Source organism: Calliopsis andreniformis, chromosome 12, assembly GCF_051401765.1.
Source record: "Calliopsis andreniformis isolate RMS-2024a chromosome 12, iyCalAndr_principal, whole genome shotgun sequence".
Classification (NCBI taxonomy): Eukaryota; Metazoa; Arthropoda; class Insecta; order Hymenoptera; family Andrenidae; genus Calliopsis; species Calliopsis andreniformis.
The window spans coordinates 9,304,241-9,329,910 of record NC_135073.1 but is presented as its reverse complement, the minus strand read 5'-3'; the positions used below and the strand labels follow the sequence as shown (position 1 = coordinate 9,329,910).

General features: G+C 40.2%; 1 protein-coding gene across 1 annotated transcript in view; it reads left to right on the top strand.

The window, feature by feature from the left end:
* Nucleotides 1-25,670, top strand: part of Cv-c (RhoGTPase activating protein) — a 312,437-nt gene that overhangs the window by 232,915 nt on the left and 53,852 nt on the right. Inside the window, exon 9 of the mRNA XM_076388730.1 lies at nucleotides 7,975-8,046. Within this exon, the coding sequence (XP_076244845.1) occupies nucleotides 7,975-8,046 (72 nt within the window). The remainder of the gene's footprint in view (nucleotides 1-7,974; nucleotides 8,047-25,670) is intronic.

The window sequence follows — 25,670 nt, the reverse complement described above, 5'->3', positions numbered from 1 at the left end:
ACGTTTATGCAATGTAAGGTCATAAACAGCGTACAACGTTGGCATATATCACGGAACAAAGGTTGAGTTGTCGGGAAATGGGGACGAATTGCAAAAGAACCTTCAGTAATGGGTGCGGGAATAGATAATCTTGCATTCTAGAAACGGTAATAAACCAATAAAAATGATAACTGAATATCCGGATTGGCAACAATTCAATATAACTTGACCAGCTTCTGGTAGCTACCTCTACATTTACTTTGCATCATTGTTTCACTGCTATAACGGCATAAAATTCTTCGTCAATAATTCTTGGGGTGTTAAGCCAGATCTTGATCGTTAACTGTTTGCATATTCTACTTGCTTTTTGTGCATTAAAAAAGTTATGAAAGGGGAGTAGAAATACTCTTGCTCGCTGAAGATTTATAGCTTTTAAACATTTCTTTTATTATGCAAGTATAAAATATTCAGTAGTTGAACATTATCGTCGAAGGAACCCTCTCGATGGAGAACGCAGCAAAGAAGGGAGCGTAGGTTCTTTATGATACTCGCTACTCTCGCTAGGGATTTGAAGGCAATTGGAGGGCACTTAGAACCGAGACACTTCATTTGCATCTCTATGAGTCGCAGACGTGCAACTACACACGTGAATCGGAGACAACAACCCCGCTCACCGACGCACGCTTTTGTTGCATCTTTTCTTCTCTGATGCGGCCCTCTAAATGCTAGAGGAATTACCATTACGTTTTCCTATTGTCAGCTGTTAAAAAGGAAGTGTTAAATTCATCAAAGATTCGAGTTTGGAGAGATGAAAGAAAGAAAGGATGATCTCAATATTAACGTTACAGTAAAACTAAAAACAAATTTTCTATTTATCATCCCTCAGGTGGCACTAGAAACCTACAAAACTACTAATAAAATTCCAAAACAGAAACTCTTCAGTTTTCCTTCGGAAATTCTAATATACCTACTACCTATTTTAACACTCAGCTGTATAGTGTTGGCATTATAATATAATACACCACAAAAACACTACTATTGCATTAGAAAAATAATTAATTACAAAATACAGACATGTTACAATATCTAACTTTATCGATCCTAAATCTTCCTAAATATTTATTAAAACTAGAATTAATAAGAATCCTACAATCCCATCATCTGAGAATGAGAATTACTAAAGAACAAAAATTTATTTACAAATTGAAGATACATGGTACAATAAAATTATACAAAATTCACATTTCTCTCATCTCCAGTACTCTATCTCGTCGACACTGCTGTCTGGAGAACAAGAATGCAGAGAATTACCGATTCAGTAACGTATGCAAATACATACATACCAGGTCAAGATGGCTCGACGCTGATCTCGTTTCACTTACCAGAATCGTATGATTCCCCGTGGCTTTCCGTCGTTCCTTGGAACAGACGTTAATTAAATGACCCAGGTCGATGGAACGACGCGATCGACAGCGATCGCTCGTTATCGAGCGTGGTTGGTCGAGCTTTTTGCGTCGAAGAGTACGCATCCCGGTTGATTAATGCGGAAGTGTGAAGACAGCGTTTGCTCGATTCCAAAGAGTGCCACTGGCCTCCTGTTGATTCCGCTTCTGCGGACCAACCACGTCGTCGTTGTACTTTGTTAACTGACTGGAAAGGAATCTGTGTATTTCGTTCGTGCAACAGCTGTTTGTAACGAAAAGGGTTAGCTGAAATTATCGGTTTCCTCAAGAAAATTTTTCTCCTTCGTTGACAATTGTACTTTAGACTTGATTTAGCTTAGATGTGGAAATAGTAGAGGAACACAAGTAGAGGACACAAAGGGATGGAAATTAGGTATAGTGAATGAATTCTGTAATCTGCAACAATAGGATCATATACTGAAGAGGCGTATTTTGAAATTCATAAATAAAATATTTAGTTAAACTTGGAAAAACGGTTGTATCTCCATCATGAAAAATTTAACATTTCATATAATACACTCCAACAGAATAACAATGAGGGTTTCGGGAGTGAAAGAAATGAGGACTAACAAAATTACTTTCAGCTTCACTTATACACAAGGAGAATCAGAAAGAGTACTCTTTAAAAAACTACTCTTCAATTTTGCATATAGATGAGAGTTCAGACAATCGATGATGCTATCAAGGCGAAGGCTTCTTTCTAGACCTCCACTCCCCTCTAATTATAATAAGTCCAAAAATTGAAATTTCACAAGAGGTGGCCAAAAGGACTCCAACCCTGAAACTTTAAAGTCTCCTCGCTGATGTCGAAAAGATACGGTGGAACCTCAACTGTGACACTCAGGCTCCATCATCTCAATCACGGAAATGATCTCAAGGAACCGCTCGATTTCATTTCAGTCTACCTTCAGTGTACGCTGCGGAATATTTTCTAATAATTGATCGTGCTGAGATCTGAACCGTGCGTTATCGATTTCTGAGACGATGCAGTGGCGGTTGGCCCGTGGAAAAACAAGCGGGCGTCAAGCAACGAATAAATTTATAGTGTCTGACGTTGGAAGGAAAACGGGCGCTTGCGTAGGAAAATATTTGGAACGTTGAAACCGCGGCCACGCTTTATGCAACAGGGGTTAAACGCAGTTTTATGGGCGACTTTTGACGTCAGTGTCGAAGTAGGTCGAGCATTAAAAGCTACAGGCAGCTATGCTTCATGGAAGAGTCACGCCGCTACGTTTCGCGTTTTATGCGACAGATCGGCAGCGTCGAAGGGTGAAGGAAAAGCATCGAGTCCGTGTCCCACAATTCGCGAACGTAGACTATTGTCCAGGGATTCGGGTCGAGACAACTTTTCAACTGGTATCCTTCCTCGTTCTGATTCACTTTTTGATAAACATAATCGCGATAGCAGGAAAGGAAAACTAGAAGTTTGATTCCATTTATATTGGATAATCAGAAAATAGATTGAATTATTCTGTTCTCCATTTTTTAACACTTTCCTGTGCTTTTATGTTGAATGTTAAATCTGAAAACTTGCTGATACAAATCCTGATTATTCCAACTTACAGTATCCCTAGAATTTGACAAGAAAAGCAGCTTGTAATAGTGCCCAAAGAATATTTTTTTGCTTTTGCGACAGTATTTTGTCGTAAACCTTCGTTATTCTCAACACAGACCACGTCAAAGTATAGTCCCATTACCCCGCTGAAAAGAGAATTAAATCGAGGACAAGGATGCTAGACTCAAGTTAAAACGTTCCCCACGTATTTCAGCGATGATATTGCTTTCGTTGAAGGCAACCAAGTACGATCTTGCGAAGAGGAAACAAGATGTTCCATCAGATGGAAGTTTGATTGAAATGAGACCGATATTGAAACCCCTCGGATCGTTTCACCTCGAGAGGAGTGATAAAAACTTCAGAGTTTTTATTCCATTGAAACTTCAACGTTTAATTAAATTAATTTTGTTTAACAGGAAATCCGTTCATAATTAGAAGTTCGCTAAATTTAATTAAATACCTGTTCTATTTTTTCTCTGTGATATTTACGAAAAATAAAGCAGCTTCTCTTGAATTTTTCTGTGGATATAAGATCATTAAATATATATAGTACCAAAGCAATAAAAATAGGTATCCCAACATTTTTTTACAAAATTACTCGGTTTCACAAAATTCCTCAGATCTACATTATTTTTTTCCAAATTGGAACACCTACACAGGGTGTTCCAGATTGAAATCGACAAACTTTTCCAACATGTTTGGGAGGTCATACCCAGGAAAAAATGTTATGCACTATAGGTCGATTCATAACTATTTATAATTCAAAGAAACTATTCAAAATAACCACTTCCTTATCGTATGCACGTAGCTAGGCGAGCTTACATGGACTGCATTCACCGCGAGGTATTTGCAAGATTATTATTGATGTTAAAAATTTCAGATGTATAGTCCTTGTTACACACTTGTATGCTTACAGAATGAGCAATAAACATAGCTGCTTTGCGTAGCCATCATCGTCTAGCTCAGCGTTCCTCTCTTATCAATACGAAACATAAACATCAGAGCAATGTACAGTTACGACAAACTATCAGTATTCCTATCCATATCTCGAAAACGAAGACGAATTGACCCATGGTATATATAACATTTTCTGCTCAGAATAACTTCAAAATTCGTCGCTTTCGATCTAGGACATCTTGTACAGTATCTCTAGAAAAATAGTAAAAAATAGAAATAGGCTTTAATTATGACTCTTTTGACATCTTTGATACCTTTGACGCCTCTCCCATCCGCAATTGTTTATTTTCATAAGAATAATTCCCAGCGCCTTCTCGAGCAAGACAATCCTTGATTATACTTAGGTTACACGCATCGCCAGGGCAATTCGTTTGGAAAGTTGCCGGTTTCTGGATCGTCGCGTCTGGCCGCTGTCGCCTCAATTGCGTAAAAGCAAATCTCCTTACGAAAGGCGGCGTGTGGAACGGCTCCGCGGTGCCGTACACCCGCAGCCTTTTATTCCGCACGAAGTGACACACCTACGTGCCGCTTTATTCAGGAACATTGCTTGGAAGTCTCGGGCGGCGACCTACCGCAAAGCCGTATTATTTCGACGTCGTGGTTTTCCGTGTCATCCGTCTTTCGGGCGCGGCGACACGGGGGTTGCGCGCCGCTCGACGATGAATCATTTAATATCTCGCCCTTCCAATGCGCGAAACTCTCCTTTCGAAACGTGAAAACCGATGACAAGTCTCTTTCGTTGCGAGTAAATTACTTGGAGATAGATTACTCAAGCTCTGGGAGTGATAAGGATGGTATTATGTCAATTGGGGTTTTAATCGGGAAATGGAGTAAATATTGGAAGGATGGAAGGTAAATGTCACGATACGTGGACGCTTAAGACTGAAATGGCTCAGTAAGTGGTCGAATAATTAAAGTAAAATACCTAATATATAATTGCAATTGACACTTTCACTAAAGTGTGCTCAACAAAAATGTAGAATATAGTATACACATAGCACACAGAGTAAAATAGTATCATCACTATTTTTGTACCATGAATTTCTGTAAATTTCAAACTACTTGGTAAGATGAATTAGAATCATAATTTCAAGTTAAATTCATAGAAAGTGACTTAAGTATATTCACAAAAAAGAAATATGAGAAAATGTTAAAAAAGCAAGTCCTAAGGTAGAAGACTCTTTCGATAAACCTGTGTCACCTCGCAGAGAGTGAAAGGTCCCAATTAGTCGTCCTTGAAGGAGTCTTCTGGTTCCCCTCATCCCTGTAGCATTTCGCTCGACTCGCACTCGATCAGCGCACGCTCGTGGCACATTCCACGCGATCCTCGAAAACGTTCAAGAGCACGATAATTAATCTGCAGGGAAACCTTTGAGAGGCTGCAATCAGCGGGACCGGTGCGCGCGGTGTCGCCTGTCGCGGATAAGAAGCCCGACGAAGCAGCGGAAAATAGAGACGTTAACCTCTCTATGGCCGTCTCGGTGGCCAGGCCGAGCGTGAACCTGCGAGCAGAGGCCTCCCGCTGTTCTGGAAATCGATAAATTCACCGCGGCGATATCGATAGTGATAGCTACCTACGTTTTATCGTCGACCGACGCGCGATCGCATCGATATCGCTACGAGTCCTCTTTTTGGTCGCGGCGGGTGGTCCGCCTGCTCCCTGAAAGGCAGAAACGCCATTCCCTTCAGCGTCCTTCTGTCCCCCACTTTTTTCCATCCATTTTCTCCTCGTGCCTCCTTCTGCCACGGCCTTCTTTCCGCAAATTCGCTCGCTGCCCAGACCTGTTCTCTTTTCCGGCTCGCAAATCCCCTGTGGGAATTTCGCGCGCCGCTTGTTGGGGCAATTAACCGAGCCGTAGAAAGAAATCTTTCTGAGCTACTCGTGGCCACAGTGGAAATCCTGCGAGTGTGTATGTGCTGTTCGAGGCCTCCTCGTGCTGGCTCTGCGGAGACTATGCGGAAGACGGGCTTTCTTGCTCTGCTGCTTGTATGCAAATTTCGTTGGTTCCTCGGGGTTAGAGCTTCAAGTACACGGGATGCCTCGAAATTAAGCTGTCTCGCGAGATTTAGATTAATCGGACGAGATGGAGCGTGTGAAAGTATCGTGGACGAGTTTTGGAGGTGAATGCACGATAGAGTTGTTGAAGATGCGAGATATCTTCGTGGTAGGTTGTTTGGAAATTGTTCACGGTGCTTGGGAAAGAGATATTGATAAGGGAATGTGAAGATAGAATAGTGGAGATTAATTTTTATATGGAGTTGATCTATTTGGACGTGGGATTGTGGACAAGTCTTTTGAGGACTTTTAAGTTTGAAAGTTTGGAATCATTTTATGAAGTGGATAGAATGTTCATTGTTAAATGAGTAAACTTAGGTAGTTCTATGGAATTATGATAATTTCTTATGGAATCAAAATATATTACAAACATGTTAAGAAGTATTGACTCTAAATCGAAAGAAATTTTAGCATAAAATACACTTTGAATCTTGTGTTTCTACGTGGCGTCCAAGTGGTAATATCGTAGGGTAATTATGAGAACATTATAGAGGATGGCATATAGAAGTATTTAATTTAAAAAAATTTTTAAATATAAAATTTTTTATAATTTCTTAAATCTACGTATCTTACGTATAATGACCTACAAATTTGAACAATCTATCTACTACTCTTGCAATAAATTTTTATCGAAGTTCGAAGCTCCTTCGCAGACAATTTATCTAAACGAACAGCGTATCTAATCTTCAACATTAGACGAACAACTGTTAAATGGGTTATGAATGGGCATAGTTCGGTAGCACTTAGTTCTTATCAGCAAAATATCCCATTGTTAGCCACGTTTTCAAGAATCGATTCCTCATTCTTCCTTTTCATTCACTAGACTCAGTATTTACACGAGATAAACGTTTTCTAATTCAGTCCAATTCATACCAAAAAGCTATTCAGTACGTCCTCAATCAATGAAGTCGACATTTTATCACCTTCTCACTTCATAGCTTCCACAAGAACACGATCTTATAGCCCATTACAAACCATTATCAAGAACAACTTCGAGAGCTGTCACGTGAATCCCATTCTCAGGATCAATTGTATCGCATTAGATCTCCTCCTCGAATAAACATTTACCCTACTTTTGCAGCAACTAATGGTCTCCCTCGTTCCTCGGCCAGATCGCATTCCCCACTTGTTGCAGCAGTGCACTCGCAACTTTTTCTCCCGTTGCTGCAGTCAACCGAGACATCTAAACCTAACCCCATACCACAGCCAATTCTAGTACTAGCCATGCTCAACGAAAAACAGCAACACTGCGAGAGTCCGATTCTGCACCGTAGAATCATTGCATTTTACATTAGAGCCAGCTGTGCCTTAGTAACAAAATCATTTCTTAAAAAACTGTGAAACATCTCAAATATAGTTATCTATCTCTTATTCGATTGTTGATCCAATTCGCCGTGTAGCACTGTATACTAAAGAGCGTACAATGCAGCCACTTCCTCCCGCTTCAATCGTCTTTCATTCCCTCTTTCTTCGTCCTTTACCTCCCCTCCATGTACCACGCTCGTTGCAGCAGTGCACTTGCAGCTTTTTCGCGTCCACCGTCCCAGGCAGGCCAAGGTATCCCGTTCGCATAATGAACAGCAGCATTTCGTCTCGGTTACCACTTTTTCTGACGGAGACCTTCATTCACGGTGCGCGCGGGGTCGCTCGCTGGCAGAGGAATCATTCGACTCCTTGCTCGCTAACGATCGGAATGTTTGCCCATGTAAATGTTCAGCTTGTCCTTTTCTCGTGCGGCTTGCTGGAAACGAGTTTATCGCGGGACGAATAGTGGATCATACATAGGACTGGGGGACCTATCGTTGATAACGATGCCGCTGTTGGTCGCGTTGCAACCCATTAACTCGTGATTCAGCGGGGACGATTGCGTTCTCGTTTTTCGAGATTTATCGCGGCTCGTGGAACGGTCTGAACGTTGTATTCAACGAACGGAGCATTCTAATCGGGTTTCGCTTTTGTTGCAGAGATCGAAGCGCAAGAGGCTTGCAAATGGCTGAGGGCGGCAGGGTTCCCGCAGTACGCGCAGATGTACGAGGGTAAGTACACTATTTTTCATTTTCAACAATTTCAACGCTGCGTTTGGGTGCGCGTTGTGATTCTTCAGCGTTATCTTGATTTTGTTGCTGAAGTGGGAATGGTGTGTTTGTTTAATGATAAGATTGCGTTTCATTTCAATTGAACAGGGTGTGTGTTATTGAATGGAAGTAGACATTTTTATTGGTGATTTATAAATTGCTCTTGTGGCGATTATGAAATTTTTTATTGAGGAGTGATTACCTCTCTATAAGGAAATATATTTTTTTACACTCTGTAGGAATTTTCAGACGTTCGAGTCTAATTTTTCAATTTAACTTTTTTACTGTTCTACGTTTATACAGGTATATAGTAAGTACTATACGTGTCTCATGGAAAGTCTTCTAGAAAGCATTGCCTCTAACTGGGTAGAAGACTTCTCACGAGACATGCATCGTACTTAAGTATATGCACTGATGGAGTCTATGCATTTGTTGGAGTCTTTACTATGTTACATAACTATTTATTGAGACAAGTTTAAAAGCCATAAAGTAGCGTCAATTACCAGATAAGATTTAAATCCTAGTCGTTTGAGAATCCTTTCTTTTCAAACTAAAACACTTCCAAGATAACACAATTAGGATGAAAGACACGGGGGTGAGGTCTCGTTGCTCCCAACAATTCCAGTTTACTTTCAATCTACTTGAACGATAATGGGGATTGATCCCTAGGCAAGACTGCCTGGCGCCTCAGCTTTCAAAGATTATTTCTAAATGGTGAAACACCAAGTAGGTAACAGAGAATTGTTAGATGTGTCCAGATCAGGGTAGATTATCATTCAAAGATCTTTCACGAAATTCGAGCGACCTCTTCTTCTTCGTTCTCTTCACCTCCTCCTGGGGCCATGTGGTTCTTTTCACTGGAGCGAAGGGAGTCTCCATTTTTGGTCCTTAAATGATCACGTATAGCAAAAAGGTTGCTGGTAACACGTCCAAAAAGGGGTGACCCTTGAAATAGTGGGTGTCAGCTTTCCAAAGCATCTAGAAAAGTGTTAGTTTTCTTGTTTGGTCGAAAGGGATCAGGACTATTCTGAAATACATTTCAAATGACTGAAGAATGGCACTTTATCTTACTCTGTTGTATTATTATTTACTATCGTAAGTGTTTTCACAGTACCATTATATTATTTTATATATGAAAGAATTATTGCTAAAAATGCGTGAAAAAGTCCTATAATAATTGTAATTTTGTTGAATGATTATTATCTTTTTCAATAAGTTCTTTGTATTTCATTCTCGATTCTTCTGCGTTCTCGATTATCATAATATTATATTTCCGTGTTTCTTCTTATTACAACTTGACTCTAAAAGAGTTCATATGCCACATGGCTCACAGACGTACGTGTCGAAGTTTTCAGTACCCACGCATGTGTGTGTCATATGCGTAATGTGTTTGGGAAATCGCAAGGAAAATAAACACAGAACCAGTGAGTCAGTTGGTATGCATGCAATCAATCGAACGTCTCCCTCAATTTCTTCATCTTTCTTCCCTTATCTCTTCTTCCACGTCTTTTTTTATTCCGATTATTGTATCAATACTTCTTCCGTTGAAAATTGGAAACCTTTTCCTCTTCGAGTCATCATTACCACGTACTTAAGCACCATTCTGAAGAAAGATCACGTGGCGAAAGCACACCCGTCAAACAGTCATCGGAGAGATGGAACGAGCTTCGAAATCGAGGAAAAAAGTGGACATGGCGTAGGCTTACAGTATCCTTATGAACGAGGGGGGGTCAGTTTGAGAGAGGGTGGTCCGTGGACCACCAAAAGCGGACGAATGAGAATGTTTCGACGGCTGTCTCTGGTGTACGTGAGATTTTTACTAATATGCTCGGCCTCGGAAACAAAGGTCTCCCTGTGTTTCGTGCTTTCTTTTTACCGACTACGTACCTCCATAATATTAGAGTATAAATCTGAAGGTCTCATTGTTCGGCAGCCTTGGCCGAACGGCTGCGTTTTCGACTGCAACCGTGGTAGGTAAAAGAAACGTAATGACTTGGCTCGACGAATCTTATAATAATTGCAAAAACCCTCGAGATATTCTTTCCTACTGTGACATCATGTTTCGATTGTTGTTGATGTCTGGGATTTATATTGGAATACATCCCTGTCGAAAGCTGTTTCAGAAGTGAATCTTCGACATAAAGATTTGCCTTGACAAAATGCAGAATTTATACAGTCGTTTCGCTTTGAAGTTCTTGAGGTTCTTGTTTCGCAGAAATTCATGAAGTAAAAATGAAGAAGTATACATGACTTATGGCGTACATTTCTAATATCTTACATTTCTAATATCCACAGGGAAGTCTTCAGTAATTTCTAGTTGCAGTTTATTTTATTCTAAAATTGTCCAAGCAACTCTCCTCCTACCACTGTCTATTTCTTCCTTTTTCCGAAAAATCATTACGACCATCGTGTTATCAACACAAAGGCCTTCAGAAATTCACGTGTTTTTTCAAAGATTCATTATTCTGAGAACTGTCAGTTCCATAACAAATCACTGCTTTCGCAAAGAACCATCGCTTCGGGTGTCCATATTTTCCTATTCTTAGATGCTTTCGACATCTTCGAACGGCGAGTAATGGCACTTTACCGGAAGTCATCAACCTAGAAACTCGGCTAAATGAAAATTCCATGAAAGGGGGTGGTCGGTAACACGTGACACGTGGGTAGAGTGGATCGAATCATAACGCGAGGCGAGAGAAACTTATTATTAGAGAGCAGCTTGATGCGTCTGGACATGTTAATACTTATCATAATGGACCCTTTGTCGTGCCGTCTGCCAACAATGCATTCGTTATTGCACTCTCGCGCCTGCATTCTTGCAGTGGCGTTTGCACCGCTGGCAACCGACCGCTGCCCTTTTTACCAATCCCATTAGTTGGCTATTGTTTTATTCGACGGTTTATTTCCACCTCATCCACTTCGCCCTTGCCTTCCGTGCGACTTGTAGCAGGTGATACTCCTCCAAAATTGGAACCAGCAGGAAATACTCCGTAAAGGGCACCTGTTGATTTCTTTCTTTGGCTCCTTACTTAGTATTTGTACATTAAGGCATCAAACGACGCTCATGAAAAAATTTCTATTCATAAATTTAGCATTCCATGTCTCAAATGAATCTTTTATTTATTTCTCTTTCCACAAATTTAATCGACTTAAGTTATAAAAATTCAAAATTTCTACTTGTCAAAAATACAGTATTAACGAATAAAAAGTATTATCAAATATATTTTTAAGGTCCCTTGCAAACCTAGAAAGTTTCTAAAAGAACCGAGTCTAAATATTTCTTAGAATAATTTATATTTGATAGAATTCCACTGTGAGTGATACCTTAAAGTACCCACAGGGCATAAAGGGTCACAGACACCCATCTTAAATAACCGATCTCCGCTCTCTTAGAAGGCACAGTTTTCGAAGGCAGCCTCTGCCGACGAACGTGACTCGCGTATCCACGGGATGCGTATCACGGATACCAGAGACGGTATCATGTTCGAGGTAAACGAAGTTGCTCGCAACCTGCCAAGAGAGCGTGTCGCGTGGTAACATTGACGCCAGGTGCGCGTACCACAGGTAAAAGGACTAATAACTCGTGTTCTACGGTCATTAACGTCCTTGGGCCAACGAGTAATTTCAGGTCTTTCTTCAATTTCAAAAGCTCTAACGCGAGAATAATAATCAGCCGAACGTCGCGGCTCAGTGATTAATGACGAGCTGTGATTTTTCTGACCGCGACCGACTCGCACCGCCAATTTGCGACCAGATAGACTCGCTGCCGGCTAAATCTCCACAATGTTGCGAGCGAGATTTATGTAGAAGCAAGCGGAGATTTTAGTCGTCGAATTATAACGACTGGCAGCGCGCCGTGTTGGCGTAAATTCTCTGCTGTCTCGTTACCACGTTTGCTTAAATCAATTTCCGATCGATTCGGGAGATTGGATCTCTGTCAGATAGCGGGAGCCTTGAAGCAGCTACCAGTCAGTCTGTCTGTTGTCTGGCCGGGTAACTGGGATAGATTGCAACCAGGGCGCGGATATTTTGCTGCACCAGTTTCTTTTAAGGTCTGTTTTCTATAGTGTTTTATGATGCAGGTAGAAAGTAGGAGTATTGGCAGTTCATAAATTGAAACCTTGTCTGTCAATATAACGACGCAAGTTTGTGAGGTGGATTTTCTACGTAATGATATAGGTAGACTGTAGACTTACGTGATGTATTCATGTGGGTTAAGTAAAGTGATCCACTTGAAATTGTGATTTACATCTGCGAGGGGTTAATATATTCGAGAATTTATTGGTTTAGGGAGGAGTAAATAAAGTAGAAATAGAATAGATATATAAAATACACAAGTTTCAAATTCTTAAATTTTAGCATACTCTGATATTTAGATAATAAAATTTTCAAATATTATGGAATTCAAATGTTCAAATTTTCCAGTATTTAATTCAAACTTTCCAGCAATTAAATATTTCAGTACCAAAATTTTTAAATATTTGCATACTAAAATTTTCAAATACTATATTATTCAAAGTTTTTAAATTTCAGTACTAAGGCTTTAAGATATTCAAATATTCAAATATCTAAAAATTCAAATATTCAAATATCTATAAATTCAAATATTCAAACATCTAAAAATTCAAATATTCAAACATCTACAAATTCAAATATTCAAATACCTAAAAATTTAAATATTCAAACATCTAAAAGTTCAAATATTCAAATATCTAAAAATTTAAATATTCAAACATCTAAAAGTTCAAATATTCAAATATCTAAAAATTTAAATATTCAAATATCTAAAAATTCAAATATTCAAATATCTAAAAATTCAAATATTCAAATATCTAAAAATTCAAATATTCAAATATCTAAAAATTCAAATATTCAAATATCTAAAAATTCAAATATTCAAATATATAAAAATTCAAATATTCTTTCCATTTCTATTTCAAGATACCTCAACTGCACCAAACAAGACCAGTCTCAACGAACCACCCCCTCGATCCTAAAAGAACGATCCTTCAAATTAAATAGTCCACTTCCTCCACTCAGTCAGCCTCCACCCTTCACGGAATGGCCACTATCCCCGATCCCCATTGCAAAATCTGTTCCCTGGAAAAGGGAGGAAAGGTACTACCACAGCTGCACGAGAGAGTCAGTACACGTTACAAAATCGGCGAACAACCGACGACGCTGTTCCTTTCCCTCGGAATAGCGTCGAGTCGGGGCGCGGTCGAGCGTTCAGCCGTGCGATGAAAAGCGGTCTGTCGGACGGTATCCATCCGTCGCTAATTAGCGCACACGTGGATTAACCGTGTGGATCGCGTGTAACTGCGGCCGCGGGTGTACGGTACGTAAAGTATCGAGTCACGCCTCTCCCGTTTCCATTATATTAATCAAACGAGCCGAAGAGGGGGAGGGCGGGAAGGGGGTAGTAAGGGTGTAGGTCTGGTCGTTGTTCGACAACGCTGACTAAACGCGGGCGGACTTGCCGACAAGACGTAACGCGGCTTGTACGACGCAGTGTGAAATCTAACCCGGGAAAATTTTACGGATACCGCCTAGATTTTTCGTATTCCTCGCCAAGAGCGCAGCGTGGCGCGTGAACGAGGCTCCCTCGGCGATTTCGCCGCGGTGGAATTGGGCTAATGATCGGCGATCGTTCGACAACAGTCGATTTCGACGGAGCCTCGATTCTCTCCGTGCTTCGTCCTTCTTCTATTCTCGCCGATTTTCTTGTCGAGAATAGATGTTTAGTGTTAGCCTGTTTATTCATTTGACATTCCTCGACGATGACGAGGATTAGTTGTATAGTACGAGGATAGTTGAGATGCTTCGGAATTTCGTTGGAAATAAACCGCGGGATATAAAAGTGGATGGAGGATTATTCGCCCGTGCGAATTGGCTAGTTAGAGGCTATTTGTAAAAATAGAGGCATAGTTTATGGGGGTGTTGACTCATGAACCCTGTCCAAACAAACTGGCCACGAGGGATTTAGGGCTCCTTTGAAGTTTGAAATTGATGACTGGAAATTTTCTGGTTCTGCTATTGTCTGTTTGTTTGGATCCCCGGGATGAGGGATGTTGCGGAAAAGTACTGTCTCTTGGGTGGTTTCTTCTCGGGATACTTGTATGGCTTGCTGAGGGAATGAGAGTTGCGAAATCTTATCCCGTCGGATTTGAATAGTAATTTAAAACGTGGAGGGGTTGGTAAAAATTAGTATATTTTCGACTGACGACCACGATACACTATTATAACTAGAATTTGTATTTTCTGTAATTATTTCCAAACATTCCCTATCAGTGGTACAGTATCATCAATGACCACAATGCCAGAGTCAAGCTGTTAAAATAATTAATTACTGTTCAAAGAGTCTCAGTCTGATTAGCCTTCAGAAACGATTCAATTATGCTCCAAAACATTGTCCCATAATTTTCAAGCGGAAATCAATTCAGCTTAAAGGCTGGAGACACTAATCAGGAGATATTAGACAAAACGAAACTTCCAGCGAGAGCCTTAAACAGTTCAACATTCATATTCGCAAATCTAATTACGAGAACCTCGATTCCCCGAGTCTCTCCAATTAACCCAATCTCAACTCAAACGGAATGATTTCCAAGGCCCCCGTTTAATGGGATCCAAGCCGTTTCGAGCGCAGTAGTTCAAACACAGCGATCCACGCGTTAATTTGTATTTGCCATCGGCCGCGTAACGACCGACTCGTTGCAGAATAATAAGGCATCAGGCCCGTCCTTAATCACCGCCAAATATTCTCGTCGCGCAAATACCCCAGAAACCTAATGAACCCTCTTCGAGAGAGAGCGCTCGTTCCTCTACATCCCACCTCCATCAATCCAAAGGGAAGGTCCGGTTCCTTGTACTATTCTATTCGCGCTGCACCAGCTGTTAATTAAGCACTTGCAGGATAAATTAATTCGTCTTTATTCAGTTTAAACTGCTACTAGGAATATCGTGTCAGATTTCTAAATGTTAATATTGCAGTGCCATGTAATATAAAATTATTGAGAGTAACGTGTAGAAATTTTGTAGTTTTTGGGATTATTGATTTTTGTATATTATCTCAAAGTCTTTTTTATATCCCAGATGAAATAGACAGTACGTTTTGGAAAATTGTTTTAAAGCTAATTTGATGGCTTTAGTCTTATTATACAATGGATAAACTGATCCAGTGACTCCTAGTTAAAATATGAAATATTTGGTAAAAGAATTGCACTTAGGTAATTTGTGTCTTTAAATTCGCCATTCATAAGAAATTCATAAAGTAGGTTTTAAAAGTATTTAGGTCCCTAAATTATATGGGATATTTGGAAAATTCATTGAATGATTTAAAAAAAATTTACAAAACTTTAAGAATGAGTTTGCAAACATCATTATCTTAATTCTTTCACAAGAATTCCGTGCACAAACTTACTATAAGTGCAAATAGCGAGTATTAAACGAGCTTCGTCCAGGAAAATTGGCGTGTACGACAGGCTGTCATAGTCGTGACGGTTCCTGGTAAAAGACAAACTGTCTAGCCGCGAGAACCGCTGCGATTATGGTCTCGCGATCGCGAGTCGACGAGGGGTGAGCGCGAGGGAGACTGAAATGGCAACGAAAACGGAAACGGAGGAAAATAAAGAGGCTCGAGGGATATTGGCGGTGCTCCAAGCCTCGCTGAACAAGAGCAACAAGAGAGGCAGCACGTGCTTCCGACACCGCGGCGTTTCGTGAATCGTGACTTCGGCCACGACGCGACGTGTAATTTTAGTACGACCGATTGAAATTATTTTCGCGCGCGTCGGCTCGCCGTGGCTCTAATAAATTCGCGTGGAAAATGAAACGACGACCACCTGACACCGTCCCCCATTCTTCCATATGGCCAGCTCGAAATGGAGTAACGTGACGCTTGGCCAACTCTCGATGGCGACTGTTGAGAGAAATTGGATGGTGGATGCGACTGATAAAGGGATGATTCAGCTATTAAAGAATAACGCTGAAACGAGGGAATTTGTTCTTTCTAAATGACGCTGATTTATATTAAAATTGCATTTACATTAAATCTGTTCAATTCTTTAGATTCATATTCCATTTTAGGTACACACTGATTTTAGGCGATTAGTATTCATTGAATATTATCATTGTAATATTTATTCTGTACTCTCTTTTTGTGAATTGGGTTTTAAAATGGATTTCAATTTTATGTAGAGTTAGTAGTGGTTGTAATATTGATATTATTTTTCATTTGACTGAGGTGGGAGATTGGACATAGACATATACAATCTACTGAGTCGAATATGTTATAGAAGTTATAGCCGCCTCTTGAGATGAACGAACCCATTAATTGTTTTCATAGGACAAATTCGCCGACGATAAAGTCTGAAATAGAAACTATTAACAAGAATAGAACGTGGAATATATCAGGATTAGCCTCGCGAGCAGAATCTAATGATCCAATTTCGGGGAACAGTGAGATTCATCACATAAAAATAAGAATACCAATTGTCTTCTACGAAGCTCCATTTTCCACAAAATTAATTTTGAGGCTTTCTCTTATGAACATCCATTTGATGGGGTCCAGATACGCAAGTTTCTTCCCAGAATCTCCAAAATAGAAGCTTCGTTCTAAGATCTCCGAAAGAGGAACGGAAGAAACTGAAATTTGGAGCAACGCTGATTATTTAAACTTAACCAGTTGTTTCTTTATAATCATGAGGAGCAGGTCGTCCTAGTTAACCACGACCTCATGAAACGATGTGCGGTCATGACTGTACAGAATTCACTAGAGCGAAAAATAGAGTGCATGCATATACACTCCTAAACGAATGTGTAGGAGCCAGATATGCTGCTTTTACAGTGCGAATTTGCTGCATATGTTATGAGATGGAACTAAAAAATTACCCTGGAGTTGTGGTTGCAAGAACCTCTTGAAGTAATTTATTTCGCTACGTCAATCTCAGCTGGGGTAATATTTAACAGATAGAAGTGAATAGCTTACATAGTTGAATCTCATCCTGTGCTCTACTTAGCCTTACTGTAGAAATATTAGAGCCCATACTTCTTACATATTTATTCTGAGAGAAACTGTTTTGACAGGGACTTTTGAATATCAAATTTAAAGGTGTATCAGACAATGAATCATCTTTGGAAAATATTTTAGAGAAAGAAAATATTACAAACTTAACATTTTTTGAGTTGAGAATTTTTGCAATGAGGAATACCTATCTTGATGTTCCTAGATTTTATTCTAAATATTCACAAATGTTGAGTAGCCCAATTTCCATAAATCATTCAAAGATATTGTACTCCACTATACTACCAACTTTGCCAACAGATTCTCAACTCTCCAAATTTTCTAAAAAATCTGTGCACGTCACAATGTTTCACTAGCAAACGAAGGAAAACCAAACAGAGGTTCGACAGAAAGATTTTCAACCGAAGACGTACACAGTGAAAGTGGGTGAAGGCTTCATCAGCTTCCACGTAACAGCGAATTCCTTTCATGTTCGTACACGTACAGGGGGATTATTATTGTAACTAGGGTTGTGTTTACCCCGAGCTTTATTTCTGGCAAAAGTCGTGTCCTTCGATTTCGTTCGTGAATTGTAATCTAAGCAACCTTCGACCCACTTTCGGACACCATCGATATTTCCCGATAAACAGCCATTCGTTTCGTTGCTCGGCGCACTATTTTCAGTGGCGATGTCACGCGTCCCAAGGCTTCGCGTAAACCGTATCGTCGTTTCTTTTCAGAGTTTTTAGAATCCCGTTTCACTCGTCTGCTTCACCGACTTGTGATCCCTGGTCAGCGACGCGACCAATATTGACACTGATAAATGACGTTGAACCCGATGACTTTTTTGTTAGGTGTCGCGACAGGAGGGGTCAGTCGTGTCGGTGTTACGTATGCTTTACAAATAGGCGACCCTGTAACTAGGACGTCATTAAATTTAGATTTCGAAGGTTGAATGGCGAATTTGATGGTAGCTCTGATATATGAGTATTTAATTTTGTGGTGATGTTATAGTGTTCCACGGGACTTCTTGTTTCGATTGAATTATGGTTAAATGGGGGTCTTGAAGCTACTTGTGGCTGTTGTCATGATAATTTCAGAGCAACAGGTGTCAGGGGACTATTTTGTCACCTTGTTTCAAGGAGCGTAGATGATAAATATAGAACACTTTGCTATATCTTTTGAAGTGTGAACAAATTTCAAATAAATTTGAGTGACTGTGAACAATTTTCTTTTCAGTTTCTCAACTTTGAGAGATGACAAGTTGGTACAAATTATTGGTAGATAGCGACAAATTGCATAACCTTGTTACATAACAGATACTTTTTTTAAACCACATAGTTTTATACAGTCTTCGTTTTATGAAACCTTCCTCGAGTGCAAGGGCTCTGATATAAGATAAGAAATTATATCAGAGTGGTCTACGTGACTGGCCTTTAACTATAATCGCTTTTTGCTTGATCAACTGCAGACTCTAAGGCGCTATCTTCAAGTCACCAGCCTTTTGTCATACTACAACATCGAAAGGATGATAATGACAGATAGCCTCCATACCCTAGACCTAACCAGTTCGAGGTTAAATTCTTTATTTCTTGATCTATAGGTACTATTGTTCTATGCAACTGAAGATTGCTATTTCTCGGTATTCACTGGACTACTTCAAATAAACAACTTCGAGATAAATAAAGAAAAAGCTCCTTATATTATTTCCGTTTAAAACTAATACAAAAATCGTAAAAAATTAAGTAAAATTCAGTGCAAAATCAATTTAGATCGTTTCAGAATCCTCTGTTTGAAATATTCCTATTTTCCAAAGTCAAAGCATGAAACAAGAGATTACATTATTCACCAACTAACTGTCAATAAAGTCGATTCGAGTATATAGAACCGATGCACTTACAATGAAATTTGTCTACCACTCCATCGCCTTCAAAGAGCAACATCGCACGAAACGGAGAACGTGCTTTGCAGCAAGGATTTCAGACGTAAATATTTGAGAATCGTAAGCCGATAAAAGTCGGCTGATAGAGAGATGGCCTCGTCATCGACGATTCCGCTTGTATCGGATAAACAAAGCGGCGGTACCGAGTCGCGTACATCGTGGACACGATGTACCGATCAATTTTGACCCGTTACAGCTGGTCCGTAATGACAAACGATGTCGTTACATCTATCCGATTACACGGGGCCACGAGGTTCCATTGTGATGCCACATCATTCACGTGAGAATCACGGGTTTCGTCTGAGTGACGTTCCGTTCCTCTCCGCGAGTCTCGATGCCCATGTCACTGTCAAAGGAAAATTGTACAGAATTCTTTTTTCCCGTTACCACGTTCGCGCAACGGTCAAAATATTTGTAATCTTATTTTGGCCTCGCTGCTGAAGTTACTGCGAAGACGCTGCGCATACTTCAACGAGATCGCTGCAAGATTTTCGTTACGAAGCATGATTTGGCAGAACTGTTACACGAATTTCGTACAGTGTACTCTTCGACAACTGCTTGAAGAGTTATTAAAGTGCCATGTATCGGGATCTTTAGGCTGTACTTGAGCAATAACTTTGTGATATTAAAGTCTCCAGAAGAGAAAAGGAAGAAATTTGATCCTGGAGTACCGCGCTGCATTAGCGAACAGAAGAACGTTTGAAGAGTAACTGAAACGAAAGAACAGCAATTTTTTAAAGAAGAAGGTATATCAATATACTAATATAGAGAATAAGAAGAGTATCTGTAATAAAAAAATATTGCCTCTAAATATGACACGAAACATCTACAAATACTCTAATATAGAAATATCAATGTTACACTTCCTTAAAAGAAAGAAAAATCCCACTTTTCTGAGCTTTAGTCAGTAAAAATATATTTTAATTAAATTTCAGTAGTTAAGGATTAAATTTCTGAGACTCCATCACAAGGGTCATTGTCCAGAACTAAGTCCTAAAGCCATCCAAAAAAGTACCATGTATTCTATCACAAATGCATCGCCAAGTCCAGCAATCCCAAGTCTGAAAGAAACGTATACAGCCAATCCTGAAGTATGTTACTAATAAGAAATTTCTTTTGTGTTAGAACGCAAGGTACCTGTTAGTCGACTATACCATGACCACTAATCTCAACTTTGTCTAAGATCCAAACAAGAATTCATCCGAAAATCCAGAGGTAGTGCTCACGACACTCCTGGAGGGCCAGGAGATCCCCAGGTCGCGTCGGTGGCGCGAAATTCCGCGAAAACGCATAAATTAGCGTGGCTCGGTGCGTGAGCGCGCGGGCGCGCACGCAAAAGAGATTGGCCACTTAAGTGCCGGCAAAGTATCCGCTGGGTCGCGGTATAAATTGCCGCCCTCGCCCACCGGGACGAATTTGCATTTTCGCCGCGCGTCGAATAATTTATCTCGGCGAGATTACTTTGTCGCGGGCGCGAGAATCACGTGGGACCCGAAAGAAACCCATAGAGGCCACCATGGGGGACGGCCAGGGAAATTATTCGCGAACGATCGGACATGGATGGAAGTCTCCGCCTCGAGGACGGCTTAATCAGCTTAAACATCGGGACGATCAACCTTTTTCTACGTTTCGGCCTTATATTCGCTGTAGAATCCGTGGTCTCCTTGCCTCTTGCTTTCAAGAAACTCCAGCACTTTGCTGATATTCAATTTTCGTGCTATTTAAATATATTTTTTCGAAGAAATTCTACTTGGAGTAACGGTTGAATGAAAGTTCTGAACAAAATGAGTTAAATAATCGTGAGTGCTTTATCGACAGAAAATTTATTATAAATCTGTACCTGAAAGCCAACGTGACCTAAGTCTATTTTTGCTACTTTTTAAGGAGAACCGAGAAACAAATGTGATTATCATTACTTAATATGGTATTTAAAGTAGCTTATACTATTAAATTTTCATCGCTAATAACGTAACTTAATTAAAGTCGTATTATTCTAATAAAATGAAGAGAAAGCAATAAGATCCTGTAAAAAACTTAATTTTGGAAAAAGTGGACTTGGATTAGTCTGGCTCTGTGGTACAAAAATAATATTGAATTTCTACTGTGCCTCATATTCAAATATTCAAGGTGAGTGAAAGCAGAGTTTATTCCAAAAAAATGTATTCAGATTATTTCTTGTTACTCAAATATTACTCATTCGAATAACAGTTAACTCTGGTTTATCTGTACCCGTAAATGTCTGCGTATGTGTGGTCACCGATTTTGTGCTCGCACGTGCACCGAGAAATTGCCAGACAGATAATCTAGAATCTAGAAAGATCGTGTGGGAGATAACCAAGTTTGTTGCATATTAATCAAGGATTTTGAGATTAAGATGGAATAAGTTGAATGGAAAAGTTACAGAGATGTACAAGTTGGAACGATCGTTTGGAGATGAATAAGGACATAAAAGTGGACATCGAACTTAAAATTTGTTGCGTGTCATATTGTGGCTTCCGTGGAGGCGTATGACGAATCCTACGTGGACGTGCAATCCCGCACGTTAGAAGGAATCTTTATGACTGTATTATTATATTTTGATCTGAATTTATATCGAGAATTAACGGTACGATGTCTCTTTTAACAAAATACTATGGAACACGAATTTTTGAAACATACAACATTGTACAGTTAGAAATGATTTCATACTTGTAGGATTAAATAGAATTTAATAATGATGTATTTTTACAATTACACTGTAATGCTGATAATTTATTTATGGTCATTGTACGAACATTTTTCTCTATTTCATTCGTATACAAATATGTTGGTACTTGCATTATTTTTATTAATATCAACATATTTATTAACAGGCCCCCAACTCGTAAATAAAAAATATAACAGAAATTTCAAAGAATAATTCCTCCACCAGCCACCTACTTTCAAGCACCACTCCACTCAAGCTCTCCAATCAGTCGAACGAAAATACCAGAAAGAAAACACCGAACTTCGCCAATCGACGAATGATAGAAATCCTGTTCCTTTTCATCCGCCGTTTGTAGTAATCAAAAACTCCTCCAGGGCATAGACAGAAACGTTATCCGCGCGATCCCGCGTTCCAAGTTAGCAAAGATCAAAGTCCCTACTGAAAAAGAGCAGTAGCTTCTTTAGCAAACGTTCTAGAGAAGAAACAGGAGGCTGTGGCTCGTGTTTCCTCGAAGCGTTTCGCTTTCTCCAACAATGTTACAATTTCCTCCCACGAGTCTCAAGGTTCAACCTCCATCAGGAATTATGCAACGGGTTATCGTCGACCGCCGTTTAACCTGTCACGCGCGATTTTTCAACGGCTGGCGCGAAATCGAACAGAAATGTATCGCGCGCGTCAGGGGCTTCTATTTCGGTGCGCGGCTGAGCATCTGTTCCTCGTTTCTTTACCGCCGTCGAAGAACAGGAGCCTTTGGACTAGATGTATATAAATTATCCCGCGGTTTCTTTCTCGAACGCACCCGGAAGACGGGAAATACGAATGAATGTATCCGCGAAGACCGATGACGATTCGTGAATTTAATCTCAGGGGATCTGGGTTACGCGTCCCCACGCTTCCGCGAACCATCGTGGTTATTTATCGTCCCTTCTGTGATCGTCTTTCTTACGAACTTCTTGCGAGTAAGAAACCCCGAGAGGATTTATTCACACAACGTAATTAAATGGCGCAGTCTGTTATTCGGAATTGTCCTCCGAGTTTAAGTTCGATTCAAGCTGAGAAGACACTTGAAGAGATTTTGCCTAGTGTGAATTTAGCTTGTTCGTAAGTTTTGTTTTGAATCTTTAATTTTGTCTATGTTACATAAAACGTACTTTTATTTTTGAGGAGAAAGAGTTACTGTTATAGACTCTGCTATTTGCTCTGTGAAATGTGATGTTTGGAAGGATGAAGAAATTTTGAGAATATTTGAGAAAAAGAAATGAAATTTTTACGACTACACCCTGGAATGTGTAGATGAAGTGCCACTAGTCTTAAGTGTAAACAAATGTTTCTTTCTATAGCTTTGAAACCTGTCAAAATGTATCGAAGGAGACATTCTCCAGAGTTTAGAATCTTCATTCCCAATAACTTCATGTCACATCGAATCTCCCTCGGCAAACTTCACCCAGAGTGGCGATCAACGTCAGCTTCAACATCCTCAACAATGGTATTTCATTCAGATCCCAAAGGCCCAAGTCTGACGAGTCCACCAATCCCGTCATACTCCATACAAATAAGTGCGCCCTACCGATCCCGCAACTCATGAAGTATGCAACCTTCTTAGCGAAAAAAATGCACAAAGGACTCGAGCAACCGAGCGAGTATCAAGGAAGGGAATCGAGATTTAAGAGAGAATGGAAGAAGAGAAGAAAAAGATGTCAGAGGCCCTCAAAGAGCGTCACGTTTCCTTATTAGCAGACGTTCCGCTAGCAAGATCGCGGCCGTGATACCTTGGCTTTTGCGCGAGTCACGAAAGAATTCGACGCTAAAAACGACGAAGCAACGCGTCACCTCGGCTCGTTCATCAAAATGACGTCGATGCAAGCTCGATCACCTTACGCGATCCCTCCACGCAGCCGAGGCATTGTCGGTAATTCGACGTCATCGGCTTGTTGGTGAAGAAAACTCGAGGAGAGAGTCAGAGAGAGAAGGAGAGAGGAATGATCCGACGGGTTGGTGCACCACTTCTTTCCTGAGCTGCATGAGTAACGCACCCTTGAAAGTCTCGAAAGTCACGTGACGCTCTAGACACCGTCAGCCTTTAAGGCTACTTGGACGCTGGGCTCTAGTCTTGAAAATACTCGGCCTCGGTTGCTCCGGCTTTTGCCGCTGTCTGACGTCACGTGCGATCGGGATAGAAGCACGGGGATATCCACCTATGATGCTCTTCAGCCTCAAGTGGAATCGCCCTCTTATCCGTGCTGGATAAGATACTCTTTTCGAGAATCCTCGTTTCGCGCTGGAGCGTATTAATATCGCTTTGAAACGCTACGCGAGATGGACGTTCTGTTAGAACGCGTGTTTTTCGAGCCCTGGAAATTGGTAGTTAACTTTTGACTGTGGGTGATTATGTGGTTTGTTTTGAGGAATTCTTATCTTTTATCTTGTGAGTCACTATTGTAGAAAGAATTGTGTGTCCGAATATCAGAGTATGTTAACATGCTGAACTTGAGGAAGTAGGGAAAGTAGAAAAGTTCCATTATTTGTCTATTCGTTCAAAGATTTCTCTACTTTGCTTTCGAATATACAATCTTAAGAAACATCTTTCATAATTTTTAACTTCAACTTTCGAGTATTGGTTCCTTATTAGAGATTTTCAGGAAAAACAATTGAAGGTATAAAAAATGGGTATACATATGAATTTCATTATTATAATTAAAAAAAATAGAACGATGAAATCGTTGAAGAATAGGTGTCCTCTAAATCTCATTTTCATGATTACAGATCTTGTCTCCAAAAAGAGTATGCCTTTTGAATAAAAGGGTCTTCCTGTTGGCCTGTAAACTCATTTGTCCGATAACCTCCAGTGATAATTGCTCGACTCAATATCATGTCATCTTCTTCCTCTACTAATCGAGAATTCCTCACCGAGGTGGCATACTAATAAGGTACTCTCGCGCGTGGGTGCGAAGAAACTTTTCTTTCTCTTCACATCCACCGCTCTGACATTTCCTTTCCCACGTACCATATTTCTATGCCCACGAGTTGCCAAATTAAATCTCCACAAACAAATCGAACCGAACTCGCCCCGAAGTACAATCGAAGCATCTTTAAATAAACATTCGCCCACGCATCTCAACGCCTGACAAATGAAAGCTCTCCGCAAAAGACGTTCCAAATACATTTCCATCATCCTTGAACATTCCGAAAGCAAGTACATTACGGTATAACGTCGTCCTGCGAATATTGTTAATTAATTAACTGCCACGGTAGGCGTCATACTGACAGTTTTGCGAGGATACGGTTCTTTTGGTCGCGTAGAAACAACAGGGGGCTATTTCGGGCGATGACATTGAGCCCCGGCGAAAAATGAAAAAGCGAAAAGCGGGGAGGACGGTTCTACGACACCCGAGCCACGTCACAACGAGAAGCCCTACTTCTATATTCGTCGTAACGAATTACTTTACACGCGGGATTAATGTAAACCGCCCCGTTCAACTGCCACGTACAAGTAGCTCGTCTGCGCGGAAAAGAGTGAGAACAAAGGACGGGATTTGGCCGACTTCGTGGAACGGTGTCTCGCTCGAATTTAGATGTTACTTAAGAAATTGTTCGTTATTTGTGTTACTTGTCGTTCGCCGTATTCTTGTGCTGCGTAGCTACGTTTTCTACTCACAAAAATAGGAATAGAATCTGGGGGTTAGTTTGGTGATGAAAGGAGAGGGGAAGCTTGGAAAATCATCAACTAAATTAGATGTATGAAAAAAGAATTATTATTATTAGAGAACAGATGAGTTTTGTTTAGAGTCTACTGATGAGCGACACTTAGTCATGTAACTGACTACATAAGTATTTAGTTAATAGTGGTGTGCTATATGGAAACACCTTAATGTGGCAACATTGAAAAGCAGTTTATCTGTATTATAATAGATACTCATCTCCAACGTGTATATTTCTTACACAGTACTTCCTCCTTA